Source organism: Sesamum indicum, linkage group LG3 (genome assembly GCF_026168435.1).
Source record: "Sesamum indicum cultivar Baizhima isolate 11 linkage group LG3, ASM2616843v1, whole genome shotgun sequence".
Classification (NCBI taxonomy): domain Eukaryota; kingdom Viridiplantae; phylum Streptophyta; class Magnoliopsida; order Lamiales; family Pedaliaceae; genus Sesamum; species Sesamum indicum.
The window spans coordinates 19,050,288-19,068,706 of NC_142659.1; the positions used below are offsets into that span (position 1 = coordinate 19,050,288).

The 18,419-nt window shown below is 33.3% G+C and overlaps 1 protein-coding gene across 3 annotated transcripts; it reads left to right on the top strand.

Moving 5' to 3' along the window:
- The first annotated feature begins 887 nt into the window (after nucleotides 1-887).
- On the top strand, nucleotides 888-13,459 carry LOC105158056 (Galactose oxidase/kelch repeat superfamily protein). 3 transcript variants are annotated; one of them, XM_011074678.3, is made up of 21 exons: nucleotides 888-1,193; nucleotides 1,642-1,728; nucleotides 1,814-1,882; nucleotides 4,093-4,225; nucleotides 4,303-4,349; nucleotides 4,418-4,504; nucleotides 5,890-5,951; nucleotides 7,642-7,684; nucleotides 7,784-7,864; nucleotides 8,081-8,200; nucleotides 9,391-9,496; nucleotides 10,134-10,197; nucleotides 10,792-10,834; nucleotides 11,062-11,304; nucleotides 11,385-11,546; nucleotides 11,645-11,794; nucleotides 11,890-12,042; nucleotides 12,237-12,323; nucleotides 12,855-12,923; nucleotides 13,001-13,134; nucleotides 13,229-13,459. In XM_011074678.3, exons 1-20 carry the CDS (start codon nucleotides 1,062-1,064, stop codon nucleotides 13,106-13,108), a joined length of 2,046 nt encoding a protein of 681 aa, XP_011072980.1. In that variant the 5' UTR covers nucleotides 888-1,061; the 3' UTR covers nucleotides 13,109-13,134; nucleotides 13,229-13,459. The 3 variants fall into 3 exon arrangements, with proteins under 3 accessions (XP_011072980.1, XP_011072979.1, XP_088734812.1); XM_011074677.3 differs by having other exon boundaries at nucleotides 13,001-13,459; XM_088878686.1 differs by lacking the exon at nucleotides 888-1,193 and having other exon boundaries at nucleotides 1,641-1,728; nucleotides 1,814-1,859; nucleotides 13,001-13,459.
- Nucleotides 13,460-18,419: the final 4,960 nt, after the last annotated feature.

Here is an 18,419-nt window from a genome sequence, read left to right on the forward strand (position 1 = left end):
TACCTCCAATATTCTCTTTCAAATTTATTTATTTTTATCATAATCATTTTGATATTATTATTTTTTCTACAATAATTTTTTTTATTAAATGATATTTAATTATTGTAATTTTTTTGTGCACATATATCGAATGTGCCACATCAAACTAGTAACTGTAGAGTGGCAATCTCACGATCCTAATCGATTATTACAAATGATTGGAGTACGAAACTCCTTAATACAAACCAATATTACTCAAAATTAATGATAATAAGAAAATAATGAGAACAAATCTTAAGAATCACAAATCTGTAGAAGTAGGCTCAGTTTTCGCCAGATCCCACAACCCGAACACAAAAATGGCCGTTCACAAAGAACACTTTTCCCACGGTTGCTCCACCTTCAACCCGACGCCACAAAGTTCTAATCTCTCTGAACTTTCAAGATGACTTTGTCACAAAAACCCACAAAGGTGTATATGATCACACAGATTTTGTTCGAGAGAGACGAGAAAAGGGATTTTAAGCTTCATTTTTAAACCGAGAAGAGGAATCTCCCTTTTAAAGGAGTAGGGGTGAAGTGTATAAGGAAGGTGATAATGGCTTTCCAAAAACCATTTACATTGACCAAGAAAACTCATCATTATTCTCGGTGAGGAGAAAAGGCAAGAAAATCACAAAAGAGGGAAAGAGAGGATTGCAGTCGATTCTTGAGAGAAATGAGAAGATTGGGATTAGGTGACTTGGGGCGGCTAATGGGCCAGTCGGGCGGGTTGAAGTAGTGGGCCTCTAGGTGGGCTAAAGAATTAAGTGGACTTTGGGCCACCAATATTATTTCTTGTAAATTATACTTAAATTCAATTATCAATTATGTATTTAAAATAAAAATTTAATAACTCATGAAACAAAACACACAAAAAACCCATGAAACAACACAGCCGGTACGGCACCGTTCCGCGGAGTAAAGAAGAGGTTTCCACTTCTCAATTACAGTAGAGCTTCAGTCGCCAACAAAGAGTCGGGAACTAAGAAACAGCAAACAGCGGTAGCGGCAGCGGTGGAAAAGCAGAGAACAAAGAAAAGATGGGAAAGAAAACAAAGAAGCCCGGCAAAGGAAAAGAGAAAACGGAAAAGAAAACTGCAAAAGCTGAGCAAAAAAGGGCTCGCAGAGAGTCCAAGAAACTCTCCCCCGAAGACGATATCGATGCTATTCTGGTATTCTTATAAGAACTCCTTTTGCAAATTCAAAATAATCCACTAGAACAGAAACAGGGCCTAATAAAGTTGCAATGGGATTCCTATGTAGTGGTGAAAAAACGAGTCTTGAATTGGTTACTGTTTCGCTCTAAATGTCAATAACTCAAAGATTGATATTATTCTGCTAATTTTGTAAAGTTCTTTCTATATTCTTTGTTGTGAAATAAGCTTCGCGTTTCTCATTGTTGCATGCAGTCGGGTATCCAAAATAATGCTATAAAAAATTATTTAGAAGCGTGTGGAAATGGGATTTTTATGCACTGATGGAAAAAATATGTTTTTGAACTGATTGCTGTTTCCTTCTCATATTTAGGAAATGAGTTGATATGGGCCTCCCTGCCTGCTGCAATTTATAAACTTTACTCTTCTGTAATGAGTTTTTGCATTACCCTGTTGTTTTATGCAGTCGAGTATACAGAAAGAGGAAGCTAAAAAGAAGGAAGTTCACATCGAAGATAATGTCCCTTCCCCATCTCCTAGATCGAATTGTTCGGTAGCTACTATATTTTACTAGTGTTTTATTTTGTTAGAAAGATAATTGGGTTCTGTTGACTCTTTTTTCTTTGGTTTGTCTGTAGCTAACAATTAATCCGTTGAAAGAGACGGAACTAATTCTCTATGGAGGTGAGTTTTACAATGGGAACAAGGTTAGTGTCTTTCTTTTGAATTTTTGTTGTTTCTTTAAAATGTGTAATTAGTAACAAAACTCAGATCCTTATGCTTGGTGGATAAGATAAAATACTGTTTAGATGAGTGAGATAAGTGAGTTCTGAACTTTGGATTATTTCCATACTCATCTCTTGAGGTTTTAAATTCTTTGCATGGAGACATAGGGGTGTGCATTTTGGTTCCAAACCGAACCGAACTCGGCGGTTTTAAGAACTGAAAACCGAACCGTAAAGGTTCGGTTAAAACCGAAGCCGGTTCGGTTTTTCGGTTAATCTTGAAGCTACAAGCTTACAAACAGATTATAGCAGCAATTTCACTTGGTTTTGCAAGGTCAAGCACGCAATCAATGAATCAAACAAAAAAAAGAACAAAAATTTTCTATTAGGCATTTCATCAATGATCAAACACTTTCAAAGCAAAGCTTGTACGTCAAATTTTTTGAACTTCATCCTCCAATGTAAGAGAGCAAAATTACCTTGGAGAAGACTGTTGGAGAGAGCTGCTGCCGCCGGCCGGAGAGTGGAGAGAGTGGTGAAGAATCTGTTGTCGCATTGGCCGTTTTCTTTTCTCTTTTTTCTTTTCTGTGTTCTGTTCTCATGATTCTTCTTTTCTTTCTCTATCTTTATTTTATAATTTATATTGTAATAATATAATATTAATAATAATATATAATAATATAATATAAAAAAATTCGATTTTTCGGTTTAGTTGAGTCACTGAACGATGACCAACAAAACGGAACCGAAAAACCAAATTTAAAAAAAAAAAACCCGAAAACTGAACTGAATTTTTCGGTTCGGTTTTCGGTCCGTACCGAAAATTCAGTTCGGTTCGGTCGGCCGGTTTAACCGTTTTTCGCACACCCCTATGGAGACCCTTGTGATCATTGACTATTAGGTCAGCTGTTAAATGAAAGATAAAATTTGTACTTTTATTGAATATTTATCATATAAAAATTGGAAGGAAACGAAATGAATATATGATATTTGATGCAGCAACCAACAGTCCCACGTCATTACTGGGTGAATTATCTCAATAAACTAATAACTAAATATTTTTTAGTACTGATTCTTTGTTTGGTTTTGATTTGATAAATTGTGAAGTTAGTAAATTCCACCATCTATACTAATATAAGAGGGAAATGCACTTTTCTGTCTTTGTTACATCACTACACCAAATTTTTGGATGTGTTGAGAATACCCTTAAATTGATTATCTTTTCTTTTCTTTTTTTTTTTTGAAATGTGATTTGTTGGTTATATATTTTATTTTTTATTTATAATATATTTTAAAGCATGGAAGATTATTTATTATATGCAAGTAGGACAGGGTGCCACAATGGCTAGCCTACCAACTCATGTTCTATTTCTAAAATCAAGTGAGTTCATTCATTAATTTATATGGGAAAAATTTGAAAAAGATTACTCATAATTTGAGAGCTATTTCTGTTTGATGATAAAAATTAGTATGTTTTCCTTGATTGTGAAGATCATCTGAACCATTTTTTTTTCCTTTCTTTTTTCTCTTGAAAAGATAAATTAATGAAAGGGGACTGACTTGATTTCATAAATAGAATATGGATTAATATGGTACTTTTCATGTTTGAATGATAAAATTTACTAATTTTTCAACATAATCCTCTCAAAATCAAACTAAAAGTCCAAAACTGTAATGATACTGAAAAATATTCAAGTTAATAGTTTATTAAGATAATTCAACCAATGATGACATCACAATGTTGGATGCCACATTAGGTGTTAATTCATTCTTTTCCTTTTTAGTTATTAATAGAGGTAGAATTTGTCCTTTCCATTTAGCAGTTGAGCTACCTATCATAATAAAAGGGGTTCCATGCAAAATTAAAGCTTAGCGGACCGTCCTCACCAAGAGGCAAAACCTTATGGGACCTGTATGCAAATATTTTTATGCACCTTTTTCTTTTATCCTTCTTCCAATGGTAACAATGAAATAGGTGACTTTGTTTGATTTTGAAAGATTATTTCTAAGGTCCTACAAGTTTTTTATGTATAAATGTTGGTTTGAAATTAAGATCATGTGAGTTTAAAGTACCTGAAATTTTTTTGAGGAGTACCAACTAACATATGACTATGTGAAGGAAATGAAATGAGGAAAATAGTATCACACTCTATTTTGAAACTGACGAGTTTGAGATGAATTATTCAATGCAGACATTTGTATATGGTGATTTATATCGGTATGAAGTGGAAAAGCAAGAATGGAAATTGATTTCAAGCCCCAACAGCCCGCCTCCCCGAAGTGCCCATCAGGCGGTTGCATGGAAGAATTATCTCTATATTTATGGTAGAACCTAGACTGCAACCATACTTAGGTTATATACATGATATAAGACATGATTCTCTTTGTTTGCATGTAATCAGGGGGTGAATTCACATCTCCCAATCAAGAGCGTTTTCACCACTACAAGGTATAGATCGTCAGAGGATGAGGGAAGGCTATGCAAAGTTGAAATATTAATTTGAAATGTGTTTGTAGGACTTCTGGATGCTGGATTTGAAAACAAACCAGTGGGAGCAACTGAATTATAAAGGTTGTCCTAGTCCACGATCAGGTCATCGAATGGTAAGTCAGCTTTCTGAAATGAATTTCATTTAGAAAGACTTATCATGAAAAAAATAATTCCATTGTATGATTATTACCTGAGAACCTGTGTTGTTAATGCTGTCTTGTGCATATGAGCTGGCCTTGATTGCACGGCTGGTTTACTTCTGGTGAGAGGTTAAACTTACTCATTATATTCCTGGAGAATCTTAGGTCTAAATCCCTCCGAGTACAATGTGGTGAATATTTTCAAATTGCAATCACATTGATAACATAGAGAATCCTATTACTTCATTAGCCAAGCTAGAAGTGCTAGATATCAAATGCTTGCTAGAGCATTAGAAGAATTTGATGATTGGAATGAGCCCATCCATAATGACTGAGTTTCTAGTTTACATGATTCTAATGTGGCAAGATCCATGCTGGTTCTGGTGTTATGTAATTGGATGTTTTGGATTGAAAAGATCTTTGAGTGACCATCAGGGAGCTTTTAGCTTGTGATATTGGTTGCTTATCTCTATTAGTGAAGCCTAACACCTACGTCTGATTGACTGACTCAAAGATATGCAATAGTATCATATCATCATTTGCGTAAAACCAAGACCCAAACACCACCATATCAGACAAAGATTGTGTGCGTATTTAGCCTTTGCCAATTTAGGCAAGTACTATTCTCCTGGGGTACGGCAATAGATTTCCAGCCCCAGCAGTTTCATGATATGCAGGTCATTTTACAAATGGATACTCTCTGTTGATTCCCGATCATGGTTCTTTTACCATTTATAACTTGATTGTATAGTTTCGTCTTTTGTAAATAGTGTTTCCTTAATGATCCATCTATATGTGGCAGAAGTGGAGACCTTACTGAAACTTTCTTTTTGGAGGTAATGGTTTTGAGTTTGTTTTTACTTCTTCAGTTCAGGAAAACAACAGTGGTGATTCAACTGTTGTGATATTGTTTTCTTGGATGAGTAGGCATTATTCAGGGAACGCAAAGCATTATGGGAAAGAAATAATCTAAAAAAAATGTATCCAGCTCACTTGCTTGGTTGACTCTTACTGGCATGAAACTGTGGAAAATTATGCTTAACTCCTAGATATCAACTCCTTTTGTGTGAGAATTTAGATTAATATTTGCTGTACCAATTTCACATGGCTTTAATCCTCTTCTCCTCGTTTGTTTCTTTTCATAGTATTTTCCTGAACCTCCTTTCATTTTTCCCTTTCTGGTGCATGTGGCTGTAATAGACGCATTGTTAATTCGAGTCGCATTTTTCTTTTTGCCTCTATATGTGTGCATGTGCATTTAGTTTTAGACAGTATGTTTATGAGTGTCTGAATTTGCGTGATTGTGCTTCCTCTGGTCATACACAAATTTATGTGCTTCAACTTCCATTGTTTTGCAGGTCTTGTACAAGCACAAAATCATAATTTTTGGAGGCTTCTATGACACTCTTAGAGAAGTGAGGTGGGGTTCTGGTTCTTTGCCTGATCCTTATATTTAACCTTTCTTCAGCATTACAATATGACAGGGTACAAATTCAAGGATTCATTGACTTGTCTTGTTCAAATATATTAAAGCAATAGGTTCACAATGCCTATTGATACTTTAATTCCTAGGTCAAAGGGTTTGTAGTAGTGCCTTTAAAAAGAGGAGCAAAAAATTTAAGGCCACAAGTTTGTGAGAAAGGGGCTCTAACAGAAAAATACACTACGGACACGTTTCTTTGATAGGGAATGCTATTCTTTTTGGGAATCTAATTACAGGATATGATATTCTTTTATTTGGTAACATTATTGTTAGGTATCTTATCTCTATCTCAAGTGTTTGGCTCGCATGTGGAATTTAAATAGGAAAACAAAAGGAAGTCCTTACAAATGCTTGGTATATAAGGAATGTTATGTTTAGATAAGTTGACAAAAATGTTCTCGACATATATATAGCTATGTATATATACACATGAATACATGATATTTTATGTATATATATGCATTTACGATCATATTAATTTATATAATGTTATCAAATAAAATATAATGAATATATATTTGCATTGAAATATATAAATATATGTTTATCTTGTACCTAACGTACCTACATACCCATATTGTCATCATATAAAGTTGAATAGATGAAAGATTAACGTGGAATAGAAACACAAATTGTGAATAAAGAAATAAGAATTATAAGGAAAGACCATGAAATGTCTATATTAGCCGATTCCCAAGGAAAAGGAATAGGAATATCACCAAAATATTAGGGATTACTTTCCCGAATTTTTGATGCGATATTCACAATTTTTAGACATATATGTTTGCTTTTCCAAACTTGAAGTAATGTTACCAAAAGAAACAATATGATACTCTATAATTAGATCACCAAGGAGTATGTCATTCCTTGCCGAAGAAACGGGTCCTAAATGATATCTACTTCTAGCTCTTGTGCAGCAGTTGCAAGAACTTTACTTACTAAGAATTTAAGCTGTCATAGTAGAGAAGATAATGCTTAGACTAGGAAATCAGTAGGCTGGGAAGTACTTGGGCCCAGAAGTGGGATAACACATTCTTGGTGTATATTTAATGCTTAAGTTATGATTGATTACCTGCTAAGGGCAATTAATTCTTAAGCTTCATTAGTCAAAGTTAACTAAGATTAAGATCATTGAGATTTGAGTGAGACTAGTAAAGGTAATTATGTGATGTTGACACATATCAAGAAGATTAATAAGTGATATTGATGATAGCCGTGGAATAGGGGGCTGTAATTGACAAATGATAGAATATTCAATTATTCTAGTGCCTACCGTGGGTCATTTAATTAAAGGAAAAGTGGTGCCATGTTTAATTCAATGCAAGAAAGGTGGCAGAATGAGATGACTGAGTTAGATCTTAGTTTAAGAGCTTGACAGGTGATCCTTTCATGAATAGATGGCAGCATTTATCTTCCTAAACCTCTCGAGCCTTATAGAAATTTGGATATGTTTGAGGGCTCCTAAGTATATTTAGGGAGCCTGGTAATACTTGAAAGAATCGGTAACAATACTATCAAGTTCAAATGCTTACTTAGAAAGAGATTGAGGGATGTGATGCAAATTCTTCCCACATATACTTATTTTTGTATGATTGCTGTTATATCACCGAAATGCTTACTGATGCAGGTATTTCAATGACTTGCATGTATTCGACCTGGATCAGTTTAAGGTATGTATGGTGAAGAGTGTAGGTTTGCCTTCATAGCAAATGCTCAGTGGTGTCTTTTTCAATTTCAGATTGTTAACACAACAATTTGTTTCATTGTAGTGGCAAGAGATAAAACCTAGACCTGGATGCTTGTGGCCAAGTCCTCGAAGTGGTTTCCAATTTTGTGTTTACCAAGATGACGTGAGTGCATCAACTGCGGGCTTTACATTATCAAATAATAGGACAGGGAACTTCTTTCTGTTGACATATAAAAAGTCATTAGCACCAGTCAGAATTATGATGGAATTGTAAAACTACAAAACATAGTTGTTTCTTGTGAAGCTCAATAAAGCTGAATTTTTGCTTTCGCACTCTAAATGGTCAATAATTTTCTCATTCATTAGAACTTCATTTCAGATTTATTTATATGGAGGTTATTCAAAGGAGATTTCATCTTCAGACAAAAAAGTTTCTGAGAGAGGAATTGTTCACTCAGACATGTGGTGCCTTGATCCTAGAACTTGGGAGTGGAATAAGGTACTTATTGTTTCCTTATTGTTCGTTCTGCATGGAAAAATAATATAAACACGCATAATTAGAAGCATTTCTTTATTGACTCGTTGCATGGTTGTAGTGGATTGGGTTTTTTGGGTACTTGTACTGTTTAGTATTCTCTAACACATCTTGGCCCGGGAAAAATAAATTGGGTGAAGAGAGTTTTTACTCGAGCAACCTTGCATGCTATAGTAGTTTGGTTAGATTCAGTTTCAATTGTTACGTTACAAGTTATTACGGGACCTGCTCATAACTATTCTTATTCAGTTTAGGTTTCTTTTCCACTTTTGGTTGTTCTTTTTTAACTCTCAAGTACATTTTTATGCAACCATTCATTAGTGAATTCACGGACGAGCCAAACTATTATGAATGAATTTGTGCTTTCCTCTTGGTATGTGAAAGCTTCGCTGGAACATCAACCATGCTGATGAAGAGATTAATAGAAAATTTTTGTCGATTTTTGAGGATTAACAACTTGTTGATGAGATTAATTAGAAAATTTTGTTTGTGTTTAGAAGATGAACAACTTGAGGATGAGTCTTTCTTCCTCCATGGGTAGGTGAGGTGGTTATGTTGGTTGAATGAGGTTGGTCTTGATTCGGTTGATCTCAAATGTGGTCTAGGTTCTACTAAAGTTATCTTTCTTAGTTAATTCTCTTTTTGATTATGTCGCTGTTCAGATTCAATTGCAGATGACAAAGTCCTGTGATGCATAATCACCATTTTCCAGAATTCACTTACTAACAAGTTTGTTTTTGTTTTTAATCTTGTACAGTAGCCTGGTTTCTTGCACCTACTTTATATATCTTCTGTTCCTGCACGAAACATAGGTTGGCTTGGATCAAAGTGAATTATGTTGAAAAGGATCCTCTCTGGCACGTTTTACGAATGAAAAGGATCAATTTCTGTTTAAGTTGAAAGCCCCTAGAAATAAGCTATTGCTGATAATATATTGATTTTCCCTTATCATTCCCTGTTCTAGTCAATTTATGTTCAGATTTATACAGAAGTTAAACCTCATAATATGCGTTCTTGAAAGGTGGAAGGATAATGTTTTCTTAGATTTGCTTATTAACAAGTGGGACCATTTTTTTGCCTTGAGGATCTTGATTATGCAAGGATCTTTTCTGTATCTCAGGCAGTTAACATTTATTTTTCCTTCCATGTAAAAGGTGAAGAAAAGTGGGCTGCCACCTGGACCTCGTGCTGGTTTCTCTATGTGCGTCCATAAGAAGAGGGCCTTGCTCTTTGGGGGAGTGGTGGATATGGAAATGGAAGGTCACTCTTTTATGAGCTATTCTTGCTCTTCTGTATATTCTAACAGATTCAGGTCCCTTTCCCTTTAGCTGAAAATGGATAATTTAGTCTCATTTTGAACTCTGTTGGACGAGTTCTTATGATCTAGGTCCTCGATGGATACTAAAATGAAAACCACCCATGTTTTTTAGTAGTGACATTCATTCAGTAATGAAATTTGCTACTGTTATGACAGACTGGAGAAGTGATGAAAACTGCACATTTGTATTTGAATAACAAGTATGAAAAAATGGTCAGCTACTTATAATGGTTTTCTCTTGCAGACCAATATTGTGTCATTGGACGTAATATGAATATGGATTTGAAACACCCTTCTTACTGGAAATACGTGACCCATGTTAAAAGGAACTAGTTTTGCATGATTGATTGCAAACTAATGTGACTTTCTAATGAAGTGTTGTAATGTTCTCAATTGGCTGGGCTTGAGGTGGAGCTCTTCTTTTAATATTTCTCTTTATTGACTCTTCTTTTCTCTCCCTCTCTTTCTTTTCCTTTCCCTTCTTGTGGCAGTCAAAAGAGCTCGGACTTCCTAATGTTCTTTTACTCAACTGAAAGTATTCTCTCTGTGTCCAAACTTCTGACCAGAGTTTCTGTGCAGGTGACTTGATGATGAGCTTATTCTTGAATGAAATTTATGGCTTCCAATTAGACAATCATCGCTGGTAATTTCCTCCTTTCTACCTGCTGTACTGCTGCTTTAATTAAATGATGGCTGAAAATTCTCTTTTAGACACGCTTCTTATCTGTGCTTAATATATATGTATATGTGCATGTGTGTGTTTAAACTGCTCCATAAGTAAATATCAGACAGAACCTAAAGGAAACGAAAAGAATGTATCTAAGTGACAGTGAGTTGTGTTTTAGTTGTTCTACATGTGTTCTCTCTTTTGGGGGGTGGGGGGAGAGTGTGGCAAGGGTTAGGACGTTCGCAGATTAAAACTTGGGAATGAACCTTGTGTGCCTTTTGGTTTAACAACATCAAAAGGTGAACTTTCGTTGCAAGACTTACTCTAGAAAACATATAAACCAAGTATTCGAAACTTACATCTAAGTGATGTGAATTGGACAGGAGTCTATCTTATTAATTAGTCGAAGTTTTTTGCATTCTGTTATGACTATGTGCTTAAAGTTGGCCTTAATCATAGTTTGGAAGTTTCCTGACCTGTCCTTTATTTGCCTCCTCCTTCTTTATCCCTTTTCTTATCTAAGTAGTTATTATGCTAAATCAATGAAGATTCATCTTATGTTTGAAAAAGGTATCCATTGGAGCTGCGAAAGGAGAAGGCAACAAAAGATAAGGTAATTCTTGTCAGCATTATTCCTGCCAATCAGCTCTCCAACTTGATGACCTGAAATAATGCACCTGCATCATAAGTATCTGCTACCACGCTTCAAGATCTAGTTCTTTTATTTCATGAATATTTTTATGTAGATATTTATAAACTTTTTCTGCTTTTCCTTGTCCCAAACCCAAAATATGTATATGACTGACACTCACATGCTTTTGTGTTTAAATGACGTTTTAGTTAAAAAAAGATTCTGCTGAGATGCTCAATGATACGGATCTCGAGAGCAAGACGAGGGTGGCAGAAAGGCAAGATATTGTATCATCTGATGAGGATGAAAATTCTGATAGTGATGATGCTGGCATGGAGAGTGACATAAAGAATGTATCTGTTAATTTGGATAGAAATTTAGTGGTTAGTCATAGTGAGAAAGCTTCTGGACCTAACAAGAGATTCTCCGTGCAGAACTCTGTTATACCAGAGGTTTGTTTTATGTTATCATAATTTTTCGGTTATTGCTTGGTTTCGTGGATTCTGTTAATTGACTTCAGTCTAATTTGCAGATAGTGAAACCTTGTGGTCGAATCAATTCTTGTATGGTTGTTGGAAAAGATACGTTATATATTTATGGGGGCATGATGGAAGTTAAAGATCGAGAAATTACACTTGATGATCTGTATGCACTTAATCTTAGCAAACTGGATGAGTGGAAGTGCATCATTCCGGTTTGTATTTGAAAATGCAGTTCAAACTATATGCCAATTTCAACTCCCATTTTTCTGTTTGCCCACTTTCAACTGAGTTTTATGGTTACGTAATACAGGCATCTGAATCAGAATGGATTGAAGCCTCGGATAACGAAGATGAAGATGAAGATGAAGATGAAGATGAAGACGAAGATGATAGTGAACATGAAGAGTCTGGCAGTGGAGATGACAGTGAAGAGTCGGGTGATGAAGATGACGACACGGAGGTATTTCTCATCAATGGAATGTAAAAACATAATTATACATTGTTCTGTTTTTCTTTTGGCTTGTAGGGACTAAACGTTGTTGTTTGTCTGTTTAGGCTACCAATGGTGCTGCTACATCGCTTAAAATGGGGGATGCTGTTGCTATAATAAAGGGAGAAGGAAAAAGCCTTCGGAGGAAAGAGAAACGAGTCAGGATTGAGCAGATTAGGGCCAGCTTGGGTCTTTCTGATTCGCAGAGAACGCCGATGGTATTTTTTGCTAGATCAAAAGTGATTATAGCTGGCATGATTGGATCTTGCTCACCTTCATGCCTGAACAACTTTTGTTCCATATCTTCTTCGAACTTGTCTTTAATGGGTTTTTATTTTTCACGGCTTTGACGTTTTTTGTCATCATTGATTGCTGATTTTCTTTTTTTTTTTTGTTCCTCTTTTTTGCACAGCCTGGAGAATCTCTGAAGGACTTCTACAAGCGTACAAATATGTACTGGCAAATGGCTGCATATGAACATACACAACACACTGGAAAGGTCTGTTTCCCTGTTTGAATCTACATTTTCTGTTTCAGGGTTGATTAAAACTACCTCCTTTTAGTGTTAGTATAGTTATAATTCACACCTTCCCCTTTTGAAACTACCGGTACCTATGTCTGTGTGGTATACTTCTACCATGACCTCATGAGAATGACTTAGAAACATTAGGTTTTCTGTAATAAACAACTCCAACCACAGACAGGATTTGTAACTACTACTTAAATTGATTGGGGAAATCATGACCAGAAAGGCCCAAAGTATTTGGAAAATGAAAATGATTAAAGAAATGTCCCTTGTACTACCAAATTGCCTCACCAAGTGCGATACTTCAAAGTTGCATGAAGAATCATGGTTTAGAACAAAATTTTAGATGCCTCATACTTCTGTTTTCCCGTATGTTGAGGGCCATTCTTTCTACAGCCAACTTCATGACGGACCCTTTGAACAAGAGCTTGTTCCTCTCTTTAAAAAAGAGCTGGATTTTGGGTCAATAGCTATTTCATCTATATTTTTCTCTTGGCACTACAGGAACTCCGGAAAGATGGATTTGATCTTGCCAAAGCTAGGTACAAGGAACTCAAGCCAATACTCGATGAGGTAACGTTTTCTGCTTTCGTGCATTAAATTCGCAATCTAAAGTATTAACATATGCTTCCCATGCGGGTATAATGTAGTTGGCTATCTTAGAGGCGGAACAAAAGGCAGAAGAGGAGGAAGCAGCGGAGACTAGCAGCTCCAGAAAGAAGGGCAACAAGAAGGGCAAAGTCTCAGCAGCCAAATGATGTGAATTGTTTGCCTCACAACCAAGGTGGGGATCGAGTATTGTGCTTTTTCGTCTTGATTTTTTTTCTGGGTTTATGCGTCTCTATGCTTACCGAAGATTTTGACTATGGTTTTTTTAGTATGCTTGTCTATGTTCGGGGTTAGGTATGTTGACGATTATTTGAAGTTGAGAAAGTTCATTGGCAGTGACAGCCCTTGAGAAAACTGAGTTCTTGTTTGGTTTTGTTTTCATTCTCGATTTTCAATTTTGAATAATTTTAGGTGCGAATTTGTTCTTGTATTGTGTTTGGATGTGTGGAAGATGTTTGTACGAAAAGACGTTATGTAATGAAAGTGGTCTTGGTTGGTAATTTTTGGGATAGGCGTTTTTTGCAAGAAAAAATGTGATAATAATTTGGATTAGAATGTCTTGTAGTAGCTTTTTGTATGAAAAGAGTGATGGTTTGTAATATTTTCTTCACGAAAAGACATGATAGAAAGGATTTCTTGAAATCTATGATCAAAAAAATATGATCTCACAATTTGAAATCAACACTTTGTATAATTGAATTGCAAGCTCAGAAGCCCAGTTTTATTCAGAGGTTGGGCTTCTCTCAGTTCAAATAAATGGTGGCTGCGGTAGAGGCAGCTACAAGGCGACGAGTACGAAACAGCCGAGCCTTTTCATTGTTTTCTTTTTAAGTTTCCTAATTTGTTAAACGATCGTTCAAATCAGGAGAATATTGGTAATTTTTCAAATAATAAGGAGGTGTTTATAATTATATTAAATTTTAGGGAAGGTGATGGTTATTTAGCTTGTTTAAAATTTAGCTGGTGATATGAAACTTCTTAATTGGAACATCGTATATATATTTGTTGAACTTTTAAACGGAATTTGTTGAACAGCGCACAGAAGGATGCAACTACACAGATAACGCCTACATGTAATATACTAATCTCCAATTTTAGCCTTGAAAAAAATATTTTTGTTGTAAAATGTAAGAGTAAATGAATGACAATTGATACATTATTAAATAATATTTATACATTTACTCTATTAAATATAAAGTATTAGTGAGGTTATTTAATATATTTTTACGTAATTGTTTATATGAATAGGAGATGTACGGTGTGAAATGAAACGGTGAATTTTACGATCAATTCAGATCATTCGGTGGTTGTTATTTTATGTACACATACACATATACTACATGTAATTATTAAATAAAATAGAGTTATATTTAGTTGTTGGAAGGTGTTTTTCTTTGTGGAGTTTTGGACTCTACTATTTATCCACAGTGAGTTAGAGTCTTACGATGTTGTTGGGTTATTGTATCTTAGAGGAGTCAAGTCAAGAGATGAGAATTTTGCTGTAGAGGACTTGAATCTCCTTAAAGAGAGCGAGATGTTAGCACCTCAGCCTGAAGATTTATTTTTTATTTTCTATTTAGTCCACTATTTTATATTAAAAATGGTGGGTGATTTCTATACCTATAAAGGGGCATCAGTCTACTTGTTTTGTGATATATGCGCATACACTATATGTAATTATTCTACAAAAGAGAGTTATATTAGTTATTGGAAGGTGTTCTTTTTTATGGGGTTTTAGACCCTATTACTTGTCCAGAGTAAGTTAGAGTCATACTACATTGTCGTGCTATTGTATCCTGGATGGGACAAATCAAGAGTGATACTACCGGACAAGTAAAAATTTTACTGTAGTGGGCTTGAATCTCCTTAACGAGAGCGATATCTACGCCTCAGTCTAAAGATTTGTTTTGTTATTTTTTCAATTGTAATTATTATTTCAACAAAGAAAAATTCTAAATTTATTAACCTATCACTCCTAATAGTATATAAGAAAAACAAGATTTGTGTTCTCTAAAAATCTCTTTTGTTATTCTTTTATATACATATATATATACATATATATTTGAAGTGATGAACCATTACTAATTGTATAACTCGATTACAATCATTTCTATCAAATATCAATACTTAAAAAAGACAATTACAACAATAATCAACAATATCAGATACATGAAATCTAAACAACATCTACTATAAAGTAGAATAATATTCCACGTATATAGTGAGATTTGAATCCATGGTCTCTAAAGTCATGGGGATTCAACTTCACCAACTGAGTTAGGCCTCATTGGCAATATGCCAAAACATTAGTCATGACTAAAAAAACAAAATAAATTTTGAACAACCTTTCACAAATTTAACTTCTTCGAGTAGATTTTATTTGACAATAATAAATGGTATTGATTTATCATGATTTTTGAACTGTAGTTATTTGTAGTGATTGTACATATTTCATTAATTGTTTATAGCGACTATTTATTTAAAATTTTTTACCACTAATAATTATATTACAATAATTTTAAAATGATCGTAATGTAATATATATTTTTAGTGATAATTTTAAAATTATCACTTAATTATTTGCAATTAATATTATCTTTATTGCGCTGGTTCGCACATATAGAGAGTGTTCGCAAACGCTTCCATGTAAGTCTTTTTTAAATTATAGCCTAAATAAGCTGCTAAATGAAGGTGTTTGAAAATACAACTTTTGTTTATGATTATTTCAAATTAAGCTAAAAGTTTTAAGATGGTGATAAGGTGCTTATTGCAGCTTACTTAACTATTGTACGATATTTTGTTATTTTATTAAATTAAATATTACTTATACATAACTGTAAAATAAAAAAGACGTTAAAAATTATCTCAAAATCATGCTGAAAAACATCAATCAACCAACATTAATAACAGTCATCCTATATATCCTGTTAACAAAAATTAACATATAACCAACCAAAATAACACAAACACCAAATAATTTTCATAAATCACAACACATCAAATAATTTTTGAATTATGTTTTAATTGATGTTCATAATATTTTTTAGATTGTTTTTATGTATTTGATGGCATCACTTTTATATATTTGTTTATATGTTGTGATTTACGACAATGTTTGGTGTTCGTGTTATTTTAGTTGGTTATATTTTAATTTTTATTATTAGGTATGTCGGATAACAATGATTGAAGTTATTCATTTTAAGATTTTTCAGTATGATTTTGAAATATTTTTTAACATATTTTTTTTTTTACAATTATAAGCAATATTTCATATAGTAGAATAATTAATTTGTGGAGTGGTGAGGCTACTTATTCTTTTATGCCAAGTCACAATTTCGAATTCCAATGTCTGAACGGTACGTCTTTTTTTTTTTCCCACCACAAATCCGTTAAAATTAATAGCTAGATAATGAAAGGGATCAAAATAAATGAAATTTACAAAATTGAAGGTCTAAATTTAGATGAGTGGTATAGTTAAGGGACCAAAAACGATATTTACCCAATATATTACTAAATGTAAAAAAAAAAAAACCGTTTCTCAATTTTTCAAATTATCAAAAATGTTCTTATGTATTTTCAATCATCCGTACTCAAATTCTTTTTCGCATCCATATGATTTATACTATCTATCTATACTAATATGAAAATTTCACCCATACCAATTTTTTTTTTTGTGTTGATAATAATTATGTATTATATGCACACAAAAACGATGTGACATAACAACGGATACTTCTAAAAAAAATCCCCAACATTGATACTATCCCAAACAGTCCACGCACTTGAATAATTTCGTATCAATACTGAATTTTTGGTGTCAGCATCTCAAAAGAACAACCCATTTCAGTCCTTTTACAGTATTATTATAAAATAAAATTCTTGCGCATGCAATAAACAATTTCATAAATGATATATTTAATTATTTATTACAATTTATATAGTTCAAAGCAATTAGAGCTTAATTAATAATTAATTGTAAGTAGATTAGAATCTTACAAGTAACGAGGAGAGTAGAGAAAGTTTTTGAAGCAGCCGAGGCATATCTGATTTTTATGCATATTTTTACATCTTGGGTTCCCCAACTTAACTTTATTTTTGTTTCATAATTAATCATTTCTTTTCTCTTGCCTATGTTTCTACTTTGTAGGATTCATCAGAAATATTTAATAATTAACTTATAAGATGTGTATTTATCAAATATTATCATATTATTATTGTGTTATTATTATTATTTTTTGAATCATTACAACAGAAAAATGAGTTCTCTCTGCATTAGGTTCAAAAATTACGGCGAAACCCCTTGTAACGTTTTAGCCTGTTCGTTAAGGTTGAGATCCCATAAACAAGTTTTAGGGTATGGTTTTTGAGTCATATGGACGTGTGGGTATTTGTCTCATTTTATGTGAGTGTATATTGTCTAAAAGGTACTCGATGCATTTTTTCAAACCACGTGAGATTTATGTATAATTACACTAAGTATCAGAAGAGGAGAGTGTAATTATAACTACTTTTAAATTGTCATAATGGCACTTAGCGACACAATTGACTACCAAGTTCTTGTTAATTAGTATCTACTTTATTATTTAGTGAGATCGCCCTTTTGGTCTCTGGTATTTTTGTGGTATGCCGACTCTTTATTATAATTCTTTTATTTATTTTTATTTTTCTCTCTTTTCTCAATTTGCTATTCTCTCGTCTCAACTTCCACGCCCCTTTTTATTATCTTACTTTTTATCTTCAACAATTTCTCATAATCGTTTTTCTATATATTTATAAAATAATACTTAATTTTGTAAATTTAAAATTAATTGTGAACGCACATTTGTTAGTACCACATGTACGTGTCATTATTAAGCCAATGACAAGAATTTCATTTTATAACCCATGATGATTTAGCTTGTTGATTAATGTTAATATTTCATGAATAAATTCGAGATTATGGGTTCGAATTTCACTAGATGTGAGAGTATTTATCTCGTTTAATATAGAATTTTATTTATAATGGGTATTTGCCACATTTAATATAAATTTATTATAATTTTGAATTTATTGATTAATTGTATCGCTCATGATATTGTTATAATTATTTAATCATCGTTCCTATAACGAAAAGGGTAAAATACAATTTGCCTCCCTAAACTATCCCTGATGTAACACTTACCCCCCTAAATTAACAAATGTAACATTTACCCCTGTGGTTAGACTAAAATGCTTCTCATACTTTGAATAATTATATTATTTTTAATATTATATTTTAGTATTTTACATATTAAATCATTCAATTTTTTTTAATAAGGAAAGAATTTAAATTACAAGCGGAGTATAAATTAATATATTAGTAGACACACAATAAATATAATATAACCAACAATTCATATATGATATTTAGAAGAAATTGACAAATATATATGCTTAACCAAAAGTTATATATTTTTAATGAAAATATATTTGAAAAATCAT

Excerpts from the sequence above, each read along its gene's own strand:
- LOC105158056 (XM_011074677.3), top strand. The coding sequence starts at position 1,062 with ATGGGAAAGAAAACAAAGAAGCCCGGCAAAGGAAAAGAGAAAACGGAA. Across the intron at positions 1,883-4,092 it reads AGTTTTACAATGGGAACAAG|ACATTTGTATATGGTGATTT; the intron begins GTTAGTGTCTTT and ends TATTCAATGCAG. Across the intron at positions 7,865-8,080 it reads TTTGTGTTTACCAAGATGAC|ATTTATTTATATGGAGGTTA; the intron begins GTGAGTGCATCA and ends ACTTCATTTCAG.